Source organism: Capricornis sumatraensis, chromosome 6, assembly GCF_032405125.1.
Source record: "Capricornis sumatraensis isolate serow.1 chromosome 6, serow.2, whole genome shotgun sequence".
Classification (NCBI taxonomy): domain Eukaryota; kingdom Metazoa; phylum Chordata; class Mammalia; order Artiodactyla; family Bovidae; genus Capricornis; species Capricornis sumatraensis.
In genome coordinates, this window is record NC_091074.1 from 84115782 (window position 1) to 84134774 (window position 18993).

The window sequence follows — 18993 nt, forward strand, 5'->3', positions numbered from 1 at the left end:
CCTGAAGGGGATGAGACTCCTGGCCCTGCCCCCAGGATCTAGAGGGTCCCCAGGGTGGAATCCACGGAAGATCCGGGATTAACTGTTTTGTCTTCCCCAAACCATAAATTTGTCTAGTCCCAGCCTGGAAACCCCTACTCTGCTGCTAACCAAAGACCATAATATCCAACCATACGGCCACTGATGTATCATTATAGTCATTATAAAGCAGCAAGTTAAAGATTACCCAGCAGAGCTAATGCAAGGCTTCACAAATTAGAGGAACATTTTCACACAATCAGATAAAACCAGGACTGGAAAACTTTGGTCCCAGCTCTGGGTTTCTGAATAAGAGAAAGAAAGAAGAAAGGAAGGAAGGAAAGGGGATGGACAGGGAGGCAGAAAGACTAAAATGCTTGGACACACTGTGGCTTCCCTAAGTGATATCAGTATGGTTTAATTATGCCTCCTCTGCCTAAAGGGGCTTTTCAGGCGGCTCCACGATAAAGAATCTGCCTGCAATGCACGAGATATAAGAGATGCGGGTTCAATCCCTAGGTTGCTAAGATCCCCTGGAGGACGGCAAGGCAACCCACTCCAGTATTGTTGCCTGGAGAATCCCAAGGACAGAGGAACCTAGAGGGCTAAGACCCATAGGGTCACAAAGTGTTGGACACAACTGAAGTGATTTAGCACATGTACCTCTGCCTAAATTGTGAGTTCCAAAAGAGGAGGCATTTTGTCATCTCACTCTCCATAGCTCTAGCACTCGGCCTAGGAACAGGCACACTGTCAAATCCAGACAAACTGTTACCATATCAGACCTCTCAGATGGACCCACCTGTAAACCTAGCAGGGATCTTCCCAAGCTCAAGGCCACATTAAGCTGCCCTGAGCTTCTGTACTAAGGGTCTACTGGGCAATAACTTTTAAGGAAAAGCATTAGACTGGGAAGCAGGATATCACTTTTTCTAGCCCCAGCTGGCTACTGCCTGACTCAGTGGCCTAAGGCAAGATCCTTCCCCCTTTAGCACAGGGCATGACAGGGGTCAGGAAACTGGAGACCCATCCTGGGATGTTGTGGTTCCAGGATGCCTCAGTTTGAGTCCCATCTTATGCCTGGCTCGGGCACCCTATAATCCATGGAACTTTCACCCGGTTCATCAGGTGGAGGCACCCATGTGCTTTCTTAGAATCTGGGTCAAATTATAACAGGCAGGATATACTTCTGCGACCATCAGGCTGCGTGGAAAATAGTGAGCCAAAAAGTCATGGAGGGTATTTCTCCTTTTCAGACTGTCAGACAAGAAAGCAAGTCTATGCGTATGTTAGGAAATTATTTTCCCCAGGAAAAGCAACAGGACAAAACTGGTTTAAAAGACTGTTACCGAACCTCCCAAAGCTTAAAGGTGTGGACACAGGGGAAGTTCCAGGTGCCTCCCCAGGCCCCAGGATGAGGCTCCACCCCAAGCCAGAAGGTTACGAGGCTCCAGGACTCATCCCCAAAGGAGAGAGACAGCCCTTTCCCGAGCGGAGGCCACATGTCCTCTAGATACATTATGTCCCATGTGTGATGATGGGAGAGTGGGGGGAGTGGGAACTGTGTGCTGCTGGGGAAACACCTGGGAGCTAAGAGCCAGGGAGAAGCCCAGCACGTGCTCTGTTCTGCCAAGGGCACAGACCATGGCAGAGGCTTGGCTGACAGCCCTCATGAAACCTGGGAAAGAGGGCTCATGGACAAGTGTTCTCTCAGGGCCCTGGCAACCTGCAGCTGTTGGCTGGCCCAGGCGCCCACGCCTCTCTGGTGCCCACCTCTAGATCAGAGTCTTCATCTGAACATACGAAGAGGATCTCGTCAAAGGGGAGCTGGGCAAGAGGGGCCTCAAGTTTGGGCAGTCCTATACTCATACCCTCCTGCCACTACCCCAAGGGCTAAAACCAGCTGTCCAGGTCAGGCTGGCCTCCCCTAACCAGTCCTACCTGAGCCACTGCCCACCCCTCAGCCAGCCCCTCTCTGGGCGGGCAGTGCCAGTCAAGTATGTTGTGCGGCCGCCAAATCCAAGCAGAAATAAACATTCCCAGAAAAGTAACTCAGCGCAAGGCCGCTACTCCCCCCAGGCTGACTACATCTCAGGCAAACACCTAGGCAGCCAGAAAAGGGAGCCTTAATGCCATACTCAGTGAGATGCTGCACCGCCAGGCCAAGGGCCTGGACTCCCTGGGAGGACTCCCTGGGAACTTGCAGGAATCCTTAGCAAAGACCCACCTCTCCCCTATAGGTCTCATTCCCGAAAGCCTCACTTCAACCTAGCAGGGATCTGGGGACAGGGCCTACTCTGGCTCCAAACACTGCAACCTGCCCTGATGTACAGGGTAGACAGAAGCAGGACTCCAACTCTGAAGTGTACTGAAGTCTGGCTGCTGCTGCTGCTGCTGCTGCTAAGTCACATCAGTCGTGTCTGACCCTGTGCGACCCCATAGACGGCAGCCCACCAGGCTCCTCTGTCCCTGGGATTCTCCAGGCAAGAACACTGGAGTGGGTTGCCATCTCCTTCTCCAATGCATGAAAATGAAAAGTGAAAGTGAAGTCACTCAGTTGTGTCCAACTCTTCGTGACCCCATGGACTGTAGCCTACCAGGCTCCTCCGTCCATGGGATTTCCCAGGCAAGAGTACTGGAGTGGCATGCAAAGTCTGGCTGAGGCTCTGACAACCCAGGACAGATTGAACAGGGACCTGTGAGCAGCCCAGCCTGGTGCCTGGCTCCAGCAGGAAGGGCATGCCTGTCACCCATCACCCACCAGCCAGGAGAGAGCCAAGCATCAGGCACAGGCCCTTGGATGCCCGAGAGCAGAGCCCAGTTGTGCAAAGGAACTGCAAGTAGTGAAAAGGCCACAGCTTCAAACCCCGAGGGTGCTTTCTCCCAATGACCTCAAAACCACCATGCTAGGCCTTTAGCTGACACCTGCCCAGCTGAACAGATGGGCTTGACTCCCCCAACCCACACAAACACGTCCCTGGAGACTTTCAGCTTCCTCAAGGCCCTCTCCTAACCAGGAACCTCCACCTTGCGGGTATCCAGTCATTGAACCTAACGGCTCAACAATAGTGAAGAGAAACCCTCCGCCCTGAACTTCCAGAGCTGCCTCAGCAGGAGCCAAAATGTCAGAGTCGCATGCATGTCACATTAAGGTGGACAAGCTAGAGAAGGCCCAGGGCCTCTCCCCACCCCCAACCTGTGCTCTCCAAAACTTTATCTCTCAGGAAGTCTGTTTGTGCCATCAGAGTCAACTCAGAAACAAGTGACTGGCCACAGATCACCAGCAACATCATTACGAAACAAAACAAAGTGAACACAGGCCACCGCAGCTTCTCGTGCTTCACTGAGAAGGTCCCATACTTCAAACACCATTCTAATAAACTCTGGGTTACTTTCCTTCAATTTGCTAAAGGATTTCTCTTTCTTTCTACATAATATCTGGGCAACAATTAGAAACAGAAGGTCAAAATCTGGCCTCTCTGCAGTCTGTTGTTGTTGTGTTCGTTGCTCAGTTGTATCATGACTCCTTGTGACCCCCTCTTTGTGGACTGTAACCTGCCAGGCTCCTCTGTCCATGGAATTCTCCAGGTAAGAATACTGGAATGGGTAGCCATTCCCTTTTCTGGGGATCTTCCCGACCCAGGATCGAACCCAGGTCTTCTGCATTGCAGGCAGACTTTTTTTTTACCGCATTGCAGGGAGACTCTTTACTGTCTGAGCCACTAGGGAAGTCCCTCTGGGGTGTGAATATTCTCCAGCTCTCTTTCCCTTTCTATGCTGTTCAGGGCTATCTCCAGAGGCTGACAAAATGGAACTTCAAATCCTGGGTCCTATTTGCCATGTACTTAACAAATACAATCTCATATAGTCCTAAAAATAACCCTGTGAGTTAAGCATGGACAAGCCCCTTTTACACATGAGAAAGGGATTCTGAGGACCCCTGTAACATGTCTGAGATCAGACACACAGCAGCATGGCAAAGATTTCATTTCATTTTCAGGACCAGTTTGTCACCCAGACTAACCATCAAGTCCAAAGGAATTCAAGCTTCTGGTTAAAAAAAAAAAAAAAAACTCCTTTATTACCATAATTTATGTCTGACCAATTCCAAGAACATCCTCCCAAACTTGATATGAAAATACTGAAGTAATTATTGGAAAAATTGAGCAAGAGCGTGTAGGAGGCTTGCTCTGCCAGGGCTCTTCGAAAAAGTGACAGTTCCTACTGGCAGGATGCCTGCCCTTCTGCTGGGTCCCTCATTCAGAATGACATTCTCGACATCCTGGCATTGAAACTGAGCAGCCTGTCTGGTAATCTTGGGAGCAACCTGTGGCTGCCTTAAGCTTGACTGCCAGTGGATTACAGGTCTAGGGGAGGTCCCAATGGGCATGGGCTCAGCCTCTTCCTGACATAAGGAACGCAGACCCACCGACCCAAGCTCTCTGCTCCCGCTGAAACACAGGCTGGAGGCGCCAGTTCAGATCATCTGGGCAAGACAGCTGAGACTCCAGGTTGCTACCAAGGAAGGGTCAACATGGTACTAACTGGTTACTTACATTTTAGCCCTCCAGCTCCCAGGATACACACACTACACTGGTACAAACACACTCCGCCCCTGGGAGGGCCCTGCTCACAGACATTTTGGGAACCTACAAGGGCAGGAAGCTGGGTAGGAGGGCCCCAGGGCAGGCATCTATAGAGAGGAAGAACTGAACACAATAGTGACAATTTACCGAGGGCTTACCCACGTTAAACTCTTGTTTACAGTGCTTCGTCTAATCTTCCAAAAGAGTCCCCTGAAACAGGTAACTCTTATTTCCATTTAACAGATGAAAAACCAGAGGTTTAGGGCCAAGTCACGTTCCCAAACGCTTAGGAATAAAGTTAATTCACACTCAGGAGACGGTGGGTCTACCGAAGACAGAGATGTGACCTGGGAGGTCTGCTCCCTTCCCTGCTGGAGGCCTCATCATCACTTTTCTAAGCTAGAGAGGGTTACTCTGAGCTGCCTGGTAGTCCCTAAGCAGAGTTAGCAGGGCGAAGACTGCTCCGAGTTAGTAGGACTCAAACTCTCGAAACTTTTTGAGGTTTGGGCCAGAGCTGGGAAGTCTCCAAGGTCTTCTCCGGTTCTGGGGTCGGAGGGGCCTAACGGCTTTCCAAAACCGTGCCCTACTCAGCCTCCATGAATCCGAAGGAACTCACCTCCCAACCTCTCACCCCAGTCCAGCCCGGAACCTCTGTCTGCGGATTAGGAGCTCTGATCCGGAACAGGGGGCCTGTCTGTCGTGGAAGAGGGCATGGGCGAACCTCTATGGGGAACTTACCGAGCAGCGGGGACTCCTCAGGGCATTCGGTCAGCGACAGTGTTGTGGTGGAGGGCACTGGGGCCGAAGTCAAATTGCTCCCCGGGCCCGGGCCAGGGCCGGGGCGAGAGTCCGCGTCTGGGTTGGAGGCGGCCCGGGAGCGCGGCTCTGAAGAGTTCTGCAAAGGCGGCGGCGGTGCGGCCCCTCGCAGCCGGAGCTCCCCGGAGGGCTGCCCGATAGCGGCGGCGCCGTGAGAGCTGCCCTGAAGCGGTGTGTGGACTCCGACCAGCTGAGGCAGGCGTCTTAGGTCTCGGCCGGCCAGGTAATAGACGAGGGTGACGCCAAGATGCAGCGCGCAGACAGCCACGAGGAGGCGGCAGGCCCGCTGCAGGGACGCGCCCGGCATCGCGGCGCTGCCGCCCAGGAGCGGCTCCCGAAACTTCATCTTCCCGCCGCCGCTTTAAGAGGGGGGTGGGCTACCGCGGGGAGGGCGGCCCGCCCGCGGGCCGCCAGCCAGGCACTGCCAGACCACAGCACTTGGGGGAGGGACCGAGAGGCGGGGGGAGGCGAAGGAGCGGCACCGGCGGGCAGGCGGCGGATCTCGGCGACTCCGGCGGGCTCAGCAGCCCAGCTAGCAGAAGTGCGCCCAAGGCGCGGGCGCGAGCTGGGGCGGGGCCGCCAGCGGGGCGGGGGCAGGGCCCTGGTAGAAGCAGAGTTTTCAGGACTATAGCTGGAGGGCGGGGCCGCCTGGGGGCGGGGCCGAATTGTGGGGCGTGGCCTGTGGAGGGGCGTGGTCGAGCTGAGGGGCGGGGCCTGTGGAGGGTGGGCTACCGGGGCGGAGCCGTTCGGGGAGGTGGTTGGCAGCATGCAGGCTCCGCGTTGAGCTCTCGGGTTCCCACGCTGCCCTCTCAAGCCCGCACCGTGAGGGTTCCGTCCCTACTAAGCCTCGCTTCCTCCTCTTTCTCCGAGCTGCCCCCGAGAGGCGCCGCCACTTCCTGCAGGGCTAAAGAGCAGGGGTACGCGCCTGGGCCTGCGGCGCGGCGTCAGAGAAGAGGGAGGAGAAGAGGGCAGGCTGGTTGTTGTCTGGAGGGGTTGTTGCCGCGGCAGCTTTCCAGAACGGTGGACCTCGGTAGATCTGGGTGGGGGTCAAGAAGAGGGGCGGAGAAAGGTTGCCCTGGAAACGGATTCGATGCCCAGCGGGAAGTAGGACAGCGGAAGGATTCTTTGAGAGGTTCGAACCCCGTCCCTGGGCGGAGCTAGGTCCCTCTACCAAGCCGGGAAGGTGGGGGGCCCAGCAAGGAGGCGTGGCCCACCTGGCATCCTGTGGAAAAGAAAGTGGACGAGTCTCCGCTTCTCTGGACTCACTGTCCGACAGCCTAGGCTAGGAGATATCGGAGACCCACCCAGCTCGGATTGGGAGTGTGTGGGTGCCTGTTCTAGCGCATCCCCCACCATGCATTGCGTGGGAGGATGTCCAGGAGCCCAAGTAACTCCTACGCTGCCATGCAAAGGAAGAGCAGCTGGCTTTATTTACAGTATGAACGGACCTGGACTCAATGCCATGAAAGTAAGAGATTGTTCCCATTTTACAGATAGAGTTCAAGGCTCAAGAAATTTAAGACTCGCTCAGCTGGTATGAGGCAGAGGCAGAATTCTGGCTCTAAAACCATTATTTCCCACTTGTTGATTTGCAGATAAGGGCTGGAAGCTATCTAGATGAGAGGTTTAGGCACTGGAGTCGCTTGCTTCAGATTTGACTCGGGCCCACCTGATTGCCTCAGTGGGCAGGCACCTCATTCCTGAGTAGGACTCATGGAGGTGCTATCACTTTGGTGGATGGGGCAGCTGAGGGGCTGTCGCAGCCTACTCTAAAGTGCTACCATACACTGAAAGAGCTTCCTACAGCCAGTCAGACGCAAGTGTAACTGCTTTACGTACGTTACCTCAATCTTAACACCATGAAGTAGGCAGTTGTTACTCTCGCCACTTCACAGATGAGAAAATTGAGGCTAAGGAGTTGAAACGTGGTTGTGATCACACAGAATCTTTCTTCACTTGGCTTCCTGGACACCACGCTTTCCTCACTTCACTGGCCGCCACTCTGTCTCTTTCCTGGGCTTCTCCTCTTTCCTGGTTGTTGAAGTCCCCAGCCCATAGTGATGTTCTTTTCTGTGTACACTCCCTAGGGGTGATTTATAATATGTGCATGCTGATGACTGCAAAATTTTCTATCTCCAGCCCTGACCAACCAACTCATATTCAACTGCCTCTCCTACTGGCATCTCAAACTCCACACATTCTGCCCCCAACAACCTACTCCCTACACTCCATTCCATTCTTACTCACCTCAGAGAATGGCGTTCTCCACTGTTCATCTCACTTGTTCATCCATTTCCCCAAGCCCCAAACCTAAAAGGTGTCCTTGATGTGCTTTTCTTATTCTTAAAGGCCATTTCCAGACCCTCAGCAAGTCTTGTCAGGGCTACCTTCAAATTACCAGAATCAACCACTTGCTAACTCCGCTGTAACCATCCTAGACCAAGCCACCATCATGGTGGCCTGGATTATAAAATAGACTCCTAATTGGTCACCCTGCTTCTACCTTCACCATGCCACCTCCCCAATCTATTCTCTAAGCATGTAGGGAGATCACTGTAGTCATAAATCAATTCATGCCACTTTATTTAGAAAAAAAAATCTGCCTGTTAATCCAGAAGAGGCAGGAGACATGGGTGCAGTCCTTGGGTCAGGAAGATTCCCTGTAAGAGGAAATGGGAACCCACTCCAGTATGCTTGCCTGGAGAATCCCATGGACAGAGGAGCCTGGTGGGCTGCAGTCCATAGGGTCGCAAAGAGTCAGACACATATTTAGAAAAAAATATGTATTTAGAAAAAACTCCACATCTGTAGAAGCCCTGTCTTATCTGATTTCTATCTCTATCCCCCTATCCCTTTCTTCTGCTGTCATCCTGCACCATGCTCTACCTGCTTTAGCCACACTAACCTAACTGCTGCTATTCCTTGAACTTACCCTGTTTCTTCCTGCCTCAGGATGTTTGTATTTGCTATTCAGTTAGCCTGAAACACCTATGAAATGCCTCCTGTGCTCAGTCAATCAGTCGTGTCCGCCTCTTTTCAACTCCTTGGACTGCTGCCTGCCAGGCTCCTCTGTCCACTGGAGTGGGTTGCCATTTCCTTTTCCAGGGGATCTTCCCAACTAAGGGATCGAACCTATATCTCCTACATCTCCTGTATTGGCAGGTGGATTCTTTACCACTGAGCCACCTGGGAAGCCCAATACTTACCCCTATTTTACATTCAGATCTCTCAAATGTCGCCTTATGAGAGAGGGCTTCTCAAACTAACCTATGTAGAATAGTTCCCCCCACCCAAATCTGCTTAACCTGCTTGATTTTTTTCAGAGTAGTTATCACTACCCAAAATGAAACATTTAATTTATTGTTCTCTCTCTCTCTCTCATTAGATCAGATGCATGAGTGCAGGAACTTTCTTTCTTGTTTACTGCTATATCCTCAGCTCCTAGAACTGGACCACAGACATAGTTGGCACTGAATAGACATTTGTTAAAATACCTAGAATATTTATTAAATATATTATTTTACATATATGTAAGTGTATTTCCCTATAGCTCAGACAATAAAGAATCTGTCTGCAGCACAGGAGACCCAGGTTCAACCCCTAGGTTGGGAAGATCCCCTGGAGAATGTAACAACAACCAACTCCAGTATTCTTGCCTATAGAATCCCATGGACAGAGGACCCTAACAGTCTATAGAGCATTCGGTCGCAAAGAGTCAGACACAACTGGGTGACTAAAACTACTACTAAGTATATTGAATATTTTGCATATTTTACAAATACTGCAAATGAATGCTTGTGATCATCTTGATAATGTGGGAACAGGAGAGGGGAGGAACTATTGTATTTTGAATACAGAAGTCAAGAGTTGTTCACCAGGGAACTGGTAAGGGTAAAGCTGGCCCCAACTGTCTATGCCTAGAGAAAACTGCCTGGCTACTGAGTGAGGATGGGTCAGAATAGTCCCCTTTCTGAAAAACGTGAGGAGGGGAAAATGGAGGTGTCTCTTTTATATGTCCAGAAAATGACCAAGAGACAGAATCAAGGCGAGGTTAGGGGGTCACAGACCTACCCAAAGACCCTCTCTGTGGCCAGAAAGCAGAAAAAGGAACAACACTTGCTTACTGTCCATCTCTTGGGAACATGCAGAGTCCACTGAGGCTTGACACAGCCTCAACAGCTCCCCCATCCCAAGGTACCTAGAATTGGTGAGTTTCTTGCTTCAGAAAGGTCCAGAAAGTCAAAAGCCGCCCAGGACAACATTGCCCAGCTGTCTAAACCTGATATGGAGTTAGAGACAGAAACAGACCCAAGATAACCTTCTTCAATTCTTTTCGCTCTTGACTTTGTCAGATGAAAAATTAATACCATGAAGAGATACCAGAAGGAGGAAGCTGCAGTGCTGATTGGACAAAAGCTGGAATCTGGGTTTGATGTTTGCACATCCAATGCTGATCTTTCCAGAACCACCCAGCTGACTGCTTCTCCCCTGCAGATTGCCCTCAACTGGTTAGTGATTTCCTCTGCCGTCTTGTAGTACCCTCATTGCGCCTGTCATTTTACATTTGTTTTCACCCTAGTAGATGAGAAGAGCATAGAACAGTGCCTGGCACATGGTAGATAGTTATTTCGGTTATTTATTTCTGTATAACACGCCACCTCAAAGGTTAGTATCTTAAAATTAACCATTTCTTTTTCACAGTTTTGTGGGTAAACTAGCAGTTCTGCTTCACGTGGTATCAGCTGAGGCAGTGGCACAGTTGGAAGTTCCAAAATGGTGTCATTCACAATGGCTGGCAGCTGGCACTGGTTGGGGGTTGGGTCAGAATGGGTCATGGATCAGGAGTCTTGGTTCTTCACGTGGGCCTCTCACGTGGCTACTTGGATTTTCTCACAAACTTGACTGTGTGTTCCTGGAATGAGCATTTCAAGGACAAGGGGAGAAGATGCACATCCCAGAGGGCCTAGCCTTAAGCGTCAGGTCTGTGGGCATTTTCTTTCTTTACTCTCATGTATTTATTTTTGGCTAGCTGGGTCTTTGTTGCTTCACACATGCTTTCTCTTGTTGCAGTGAGCAGGGGCTACTCTTTATTGAGCTGCTCAGGCTTCTCACTATGGTGGCTTCTCTTGTGAAGCACAGGTTCTAGGCATGCAGGCTTCAGTAGCTGCCGCTCTAGAACATACGGGTTTCCTTAGTTGTGACACAAAGGCTCAGTATTTGTGGCTCTCGGGCCCAAGAGTGCAGGCTCAGTAGCTGTGGCTCACTGGGCTTTGTTGCTCTACAGCATGTGGGATCTTCTCCGGCCAGGGATCAAACCTGTGTCCCCTGCACTGGCAGGTGGATTTTTATCCACTGTGCCACCAGGGAAGTCCGTGTGAGCATTTTAGATAAATTACAGCGCAATTCAGATTCAAGGGGAGTAAAAATAGACTCTACCATTTGACGAGAGGAGGGGTAAAGAATTGGCAGCTATCCTTTTTAATCAACTGCAGTTTGCCCAGAGACCACAAATTATTTCAATTCCTCCCCCATGTAAAATACATTAACCTCCCCCACTCCAAATTTCCCAAAGGTTCATCCTATTATAACTTCAGGTTCAAGTCCAGAATTGTATCATCTATATTAAGTATGATTCATCAGGTTCAGGAACATATGAACTATAAAACAAATTATCTTCTTCCTCTTCCTGTTGCTGAATAATTGAGTCCAAAGGCCATTAGGCAGGGATGAACAAGATAGGAGTCTACATGTCATAGGATAGTCCACATGGATAGTGTGTCAACTGCTGCTGCTGCTAAATTGCTTTAGTCGTATCCAACTCTGTGCGACCTCAGAGACGGCACCCGTCCCTGGGATTCTCCAGGCAAGAACACTGGAGTGGGTTGCCATTTCCTTCTCCAATGCATGACAGTGAAAAGTGAAAGTGAAGTCGCTCAGTCGTGTCTGACTCTTAGCGACCCCATGGACTGCAGCCTACCAGGCTCCTCCATCCATGGGATTTTCCAGGCAAGAGTACTGGAGTGGGGTGCCATTGCCTTCTCCGAGTGTGTGTCAGAGCCCAAGTGAACAAGGAGAAGGAGTAAGGGGAGGGGAGTGGCAGCCCAGCACAGGATATCAAAGCCTAAGCAGAGTAAAGAGGGCACCCATGGAGTATTGGGGGATTTCTGTGAAGTAGGTCAGCCCACTGCAGGGAGCTGGAGTCCCATTGGGTGAGGAGATTGTCAAATACAGGGAGACTGATTAAAAGTAACTGTATATAGGTAATGAGAGTCACCCAAGTTTCTGACTGCCAGAAAAGGGAGTTACAAGTATAGACAAGTAGAAAACTGAAAGGAACTCTGATACTTTACTAGAATTGGGGAAATTGCTGTGAATTCATAGTTTCAATACATAGATAATAAAATAAATATAGCTGTGTGTTTATATGTAAATATGAGTGAATACTTGGGAGAAGTCTTGAGGGCAGAAGCTTCCCAAAAGTGTTAGTCGCTCAGTTGTGTCCAACTCTTTGTGACCCCGTGAACTTAGCCCGCCAGGCTCCTCTGTCCATGGGATTTCCCAGGCAAGAATACTGGAGTTGGTTGCTTTTTCCTTCTCCAGGGGATATTCCTGACCCAGGGATCGAACCCAGGTCTCCTACATTGCAGGCAGATTCTTTACTGTCTGAGCCACGAGGGAAGCAACCTAGCACCCAAATCTTAGTTTCTAAATACCATTTTCCAATAAAAGGAACTATGTATTCTAGGAGGAAAGGCTGATTTCAGGGATATTACAAGATGAGCCTGGAAAATCTTATGCCAGAAGGTAAAAAAGAACCCAAGCTCCTGATTTAAAACCTCCACCTCGCTGCAGTGTTTCCCTTTGGTTAACCATAAGTTTGTTTTCAATATCTGGAACTCTGTTTCTGTTTTGTGAATAAGTTCATTTATATCATTTTTAATTAGATTTCATGTATGAGTGATATGTTTGTCTTTTTCTGTCTGACTTGCTTCACTTAATATGATAATCTCTAGGTCCATCCATGTTGTTGCAAATGGCATTATTTTGTTCTTTTTTATTGCTGAGTAGTATTGCAGTATATATATGAACCACATCTTCTTTATTCATTTCTCTGTTGATGGACATTTAGATTGCTTCTAGGTCTTGGCTATTGTAAATAGTGCTGCAGTGAACATTGGGGTGCATGAATCTTTTCAGCTTATGTTTTTCTCAGAGTAAATGCCCAGGAGTGGGGTTGTTGGATCATATGGCGGTTCTACTTTTAGTTTTTTAAGGAACCTCCATACTGTTCTCCATAGTGGTTGTACAAGTTTACATCCCCACCGGCAGTATAGGAGGATTCCCCTCTCTCCATATCTTCTCCAGTATTTCCTGTTTGTAGACTTTTTAATGATGGCCATTGTGACTGGTATGGGGTGATACCTTATTGTAGTTTTGATTTGCATTTCTCTGACAATTTGTGATATTGAGCATCTTTTCATGTGCTTTTTGGCCATATGTATGTCTTCTTTGGAGAAAAGTCTATTTAGATCTTCTGCTCATTTTTTGATTGGGTTGTTTGTTTTTCTGACATAGAGTTACATGAGCTGCTTACATATTTTTTGAGATTAATCCCTTGTCAGTTGCTTCGCTTGCAAATATTTTCTCCCATTCTGTGAGTTGTCTGTTCATCTTGTTTATAGTTTCCTTTGCTGTGCAGAAGCTTTTAAGCTTAATTAGGATAAAGAAACTTTAATGATACATTTACATAACTTCAAAGTACCATTCCTACAAAACACTTGTAATTTTGATGGGAAACATTAGAGAAATCCAAATTATGAAACATTCTACAAAATAACCATGCTGAAGTCCTAAAAAAATTGTCAAGGTCACGATCATCAAGGAAAGATGCAGAACTGTTCCCCATTGAAGGAAACTAAAGAGAAATGGAAACCAAATGCATTACTATGATTCTGAAGTGGCTCCTTCTGCCATAAAGAATACTTTGGGGACAACCAGTGAAACTTGACTTAGGACTAAAGGTAAGCTAATAGTAGTACATAATATTAATTTCTTGATTTTGATGATTGTAGTTATGTCTTTACCGCTTCATCTAGTCCCAACCTAATCTAAAATAAAATGCGGTTTGGGGCATTGGGGTTTTGGAGAGAGGTGGGGGTTCCGGACACCTGACCTTAACAATGAAGAAGGAAATGGCAACCCATTCCAGTATTCTTGCCCGGAGAATCCCATGGACAGAGGATCCTGATGGGCTGCTGTCCATAGGGTTGTACAGAGTCGGACACGACTGAAGTGACTTAGCATGCATGCATGTATTGGAGAAGGAAATGGCAACCCACTCCAGTATTCTTGCCTGAAGAATCCCAGGGACAGAGGAGCCTGGTGGGCTGCTGTCTATGGGGTCACCCAGAGTCAGACACAACTGAAGCAACTTAGCAGCAGCAGCTATGTTAGAGATAATGAAGGACAGGGAAGCCTGGTGTGCTGCAGTCCATGGGGTCGCAAAGAACAAGTGAACAACAACAATAACTTATGTTGGAAATATGCACCTAAGATTTCAGGGTAATGTGGCATCGTGTCAAAAATTTACTCTCAAATTGTTCAAAATAGCATTTGTAGTAAACTTGCAACTTTTCTGTAAGTTATCTTTTTCCCTCATATCCAACATATAACGGGAAGACAGGGACAGGAAAATCATAATAGAAACTCCCACTTAAAAGGGGGTAATAAACATAGCAGTCCTTAAGTCTTTAGGAAATCTAGGATTCCATGGTGCAAATGTCACAATTTCCCCCTGCTCCAGAGTCCAGAAATGTGATTCTCTGTGGTTCTTCACCCTGTGGATTCTTGGCTCCATCCTCTGGGTCATTCCTCCTTTCCCTTGGTTTGCAGCAGAGTAATTTGTTCAGGCTGCTTCAGTGGGTGCCCAGTGCCCTCATTTCATTTTGAACTGTCTTTGTCTATTTTAGTCCAAGCTACTGGTACTTATGCTGGTACAATTCTGTTAGGTGAGGAGAAGATAATAAAAAATTTTGTGTATTTCCCATGAACCTTATTGAGTTTCACTCCATTCAACAAAAATTACATCCCTAAGTCTCAACACAAGTTTCTCCCTTGTTTTGTGAGTCAGTGTACCAATGGACAAATCCTTAAGATTCTTAGAAGCACTTTCACCTAGATAAGAAGTCCATAAGGCACTGCTTAAAATCTTTATGACATTTTACTGTCAAGAGTAATACAGTCATGTCCTTGACCTTGAAACCAAACATTACTGGGAGTGTCCTAGAATTAATCCTGCCTCTAGGTTTTAGGTTACTTTGAGTAAACTGTTTTTGCAGTTTGGGATTGAGATTTCTTAGAACAACTAGGTGGTTTTCTGCTTCATACAGTGTTGGCTGGTGTATGGCCTCATTCACATGGCTAAAATTTGCTGCTGGTTGCTATCTGGGAGTTTAGTTGCAACTGTTAGCCAAAAGTTTCAGTTTTCCTTCCTGGGGCTTTTCCACATGACTGCTTGGGCTTCCTTACAGCATGGCAGCTAGACTCTAAGAAGGAGTATCCCAAATACATAGGAGGGAGTGGAAGATCTCTTAAGGCCAAGTATTGGAAGTTATTCAGTGGCACATGCCCTACATTCTACTGGTCAGAACAAGTCACAGAGCCAGCCCAGATTCAAGAGGAGGGGAAGCAGACTTCATCGCTTGATGAGAGATGTGGCAAAGAATTTGTGTCATTATAACATAAATAAACTGTTTCTCAGGATGGTACTCCCATCCACACTTGTTTTGAGTGCCCAGGTGGGCCTCTTCCCATGACCTGAAGTGAGGTTGGCTTCCTCCTCACATTCTTTCCCCCAAACCCACAAAGTGCCCCTAATGCTGGATTTGTGCCCCATGAAGTGACCTTGACCATCCATTCCCAGCAGTATCTATACCCTGAAAAGAACGTGCCCACAGTCTGTTGGAATGAGTTCTTTCCTCAAGTGCTACTTTCTCATACCCTGGAAAGGCCAATAGAAGCCTGGAAACTGCTCTCAATGCTGTATCTGAAGGTCTGTTGGAATATCCTGTCTAAATGCCATAATAATGCTACATACCAAATAACCAACAAATCTAAGTGCTGTAGGTGGCTCAGCTGGTTTAGAATCCGTCTGCAATGTGGGAGACCTGGGTTCGATCCCTGGGTTGGGAAGATCCCCTGGAGAAGGGAATGGCTACCCACTCCAGTATTCTGGCCTGGAGCATTCCATGGACTGTATACTCTGTGGGGTTGCAAAGAGTCGGACACGACTGAAGAGCTTTCACTTTCACTTTTCACAACAATAAAGCATGTATTTCTCTCTCACATATCCATAGGTTGGTTAGGGCAGCTCTGCTTAAGGCTGGAGATCTGTTGGTTGGCTAGGTGAGTCTACTCCATGAGTCTCTATTCTGTGTTACCTACCAAGGGCATGTATTTTCACATGGTAATGTCAAAAGCACAAGATGAGTGAGTAAAAAAATCCAGTGCCCCTTTGAGACCATGCTTGGAATGGTCACTTCTACTCACACTGTGACCCAAAGCAAATCACTTGGCCAACCCAACATTAGCAGGATAGGAAAATGTATTCTGTCTCTAGAGAAATACAGAGAGTGGTGAGGAACTGAGAATAATGCAATCCTCCATGCCTTTTTTTTTTTTTAATAACAACTCACAATTTGCATTTCCCCTGATCTTCCTACCTCCAGCTTCCTGCCCTTCCCAACCTGGCCTATGGATTTGGTCAGATTTCAGAACTGGAGAGAAACTGGAAGGACACCAGCTCTTCTTTCATCCACACAAAATAGGATTTTCTCACACAAAACACTCTTAAGAGTTCATCCAGTTTTGTGTGCACACCTCCAGTGTCAGAGAGTCCATTATATTATGAGCCAGCCTGTTCCACTGTGTATATCACAGACCCAACTACTAAACCCTTCTCATGTCAAGCTGAAACTCACTAGTAGCAGTGATGCCAGCTATGTTCCATGGAGCCACAGAGAATAAACTGAATCTTCTTTCACTTAATAGAAAGTGAAAAAAGATTTAAAAGGTCAGACATATGCCTTCTCCCAACATAAAGGCAGTTCCTCTCTAGGCTGACTCATATCTGTCATTTCTACTGTTCTTCATGCTTTGTGGTTGAGTTCCTTCCCCGTCCTGATCATTCTTCTTTAACCAGACTCTAGCCTGTCACTTTCCTCCATAAAAGAGCAGCACCTGGGTCTGAATTCAACATCCCAGCTGGGGTCTCAGGAACAAAAGAGAGCAGAACTATCCCTCACCCCCATAGTCCCATATACCACACTTTCACCAATGCTTTCTAATACAACTTTCACTTTTTGATGTCCATGTTAGAGACAGAGCTGAAGACAGAACCCTGGAACACTGGAAACACCCCCTACAAGTTGACTTGGAACTTTTAAAATACAGTCTTTGTACCAGTCAGTGTTTTTGACTGCATAGACAGTCAATTACACCACTGCTCTGCCATAGCTGTTACTGCCGGTAAACACTGAGCATCATCACTTCAGGATGGGTCAGCTGCTGCTGCTATTGTCATGACTACTTCCTACACTACCTCCACCTCTTAAATTCACCTCCTAAATATTAAAAGTCCCTGGTGGGAATGGCTGAGCCTAATTCACATGATTGACCCCTGGCTGCAAGGAAGTAAAAAGGAAAGTCTTCCAGGGCAGCTTCCCTGGTGGCTCAGACAGTAAAGAATCTGCCTGCAATGTGGGAGACCCGGGTTCAATCCCTGGGTTGGGAAGATCCCCTGGAGGAGGGCGTGGCAACCCACTCCAGTATTGTTGCCTGGAGAATCCCATGGATGGAGGAGCCTGTTGGGCTACAGTCCGTGGGGTCGCAAAGAGTCAGACATGAGCGACTAAGCACAATACTATAATGGTATCGTTAGAAAATTTCTCCAAAATTAGAAAGGGGTTTGCATGCTGAATGAACAAATGTAGTGACATAGATTCACTCCAGTGATTTAGCAGATTACTTTTCCTCTTGATTGTACTATCATCTAGGCTTCTCTGGTGGCTCAGTGGTAAAGAATCTGCCTGCTAATGCAGGAGACACAAGTTCAATCCCTGGTCCAGGAAGATCCCACATGTGTGGAGCAACTAAGCCCATGCACCACAACTACTGAGCCTGCTGCCCTAAAGCCTGGGAGCTGCAACTACTGACCTCACATGCCACAACTCAACTACTGAAGCCCTTGTGCCCTAGAGCCAGTTCTCTGCAACAAGGGAAACCACCAAAATGAGAAGCCCAAGCTCCACAACTGGAGAGTAGCCCCCACTCACCACAATTAGAGAAAAAGCCATGCAGCAACAAAGACCCAGCATAGTCAAATAGATAAAATTATTTTTAAAAATCTATTCTTAGATGAGAGCATGATTTGTAGAATCAGCTTTTCCTCCCTGTAATGGACAGGTGTTAATTTTGTCTCCCCTGTATTCATTCCTCATTCTCGTAAAAGATGTCCACTCTTCCCACATGGTTGGGACAGTCTAACCTCACCACAGTCCACTCAGTAAATGTGGAATTCATATCAGTCCCAACAGAGTGCTGTTTTCCTCCAGTCACAGTGATTTGTTCAGGAAGCAAAGGTCCCCTCCTCTCCAGAATTTTGGTAAATGTTGAGAAAAAAGCCTCTTCCTTTCCTCTAGGGTGGCCAACCCGGAATTGTCAAGGGTATTGTATTAGTTTTCTAGGACTCCTGTGACAAATTGCCACATGCTTGGCAACTGAAAACAGTAGAAATATCCTCTCTCACAGTTCTGAAAGCTAGCAGTCCAAACACAGGATGTTTCCCTAGCATTTTCAGAAGCTCTAGGGAGTATCCTTCCTTGCCTCGTTTACCTTCAGTGGCTTCCAGCAACCTTGACCTTCCTTGGCTTCTAGTTGCGTCCCTCCACTCTATCTCTGTTACCATATGGCCTTCTCTGTGTGTATCTCTCTCTTCTGCAGATGTATTGTCTTCCAATTAGGGCACCAATCATTAGAAAAAGGGGCCCAACCTTAATCCAATATGACCTCATCTTTGCCTTAACCAATTGCATATGTAAAGACCCTATTTCCAAAAAAGATCTTTTCTGAGGGCTTCCCGGGTGGCTCAATGATAAAGAATTCACCTGCCAATGCAGGAGACACAGGTTCAATCCCTGATCTGGGAAGGTTCCACATGCCTTAGAACAGCTAAGCCCATGTGCCACAGTTACTGAAGCCCGCATGCCTAAAGCTCATTCTCCACAGGAGAATCCATCGCCATGAGAAGTCTGCACACTGCAACTAGAGTGTAGCCGTGACTCACCACAACTAGAGAAAAGCCCACACAGCCATTCTTTGTTAAAGACCCAGCACAGCCAAGAATAAATGAATAAATAAAATTATTTATTTAAAAAAGATCTTTTCTGAGGTTTTGGGTAGACATGAATTTTGGGGGTACACCATTCAACCCCCTAAAACTACCATGTGGAAAGAGCCTACCCTTGAAGCCGAAAAGGAGGTGGGAGTGTGCCCTGCCATGGCCGTATCGGACTGC

General features: G+C 47.8%; 1 protein-coding gene across 2 annotated transcripts in view; it reads right to left on the reverse strand.

The window, feature by feature from the left end:
- The window catches only part of B4GALT1 (beta-1,4-galactosyltransferase 1), a 52632-nt gene extending 46695 nt beyond the window's left edge, over positions 1–5937 (reverse strand). For both annotated transcript variants that reach the window (XM_068973692.1, XM_068973691.1), the window contains exon 1: positions 5343–5937. In XM_068973692.1, the coding sequence (XP_068829793.1) occupies positions 5343–5766 (424 nt within the window). In that variant the 5' untranslated portion in view covers positions 5767–5937. The remainder of the gene's footprint in view (positions 1–5342) is intronic.
- Between the last annotated feature and the right edge of the window lie 13056 nt (positions 5938–18993).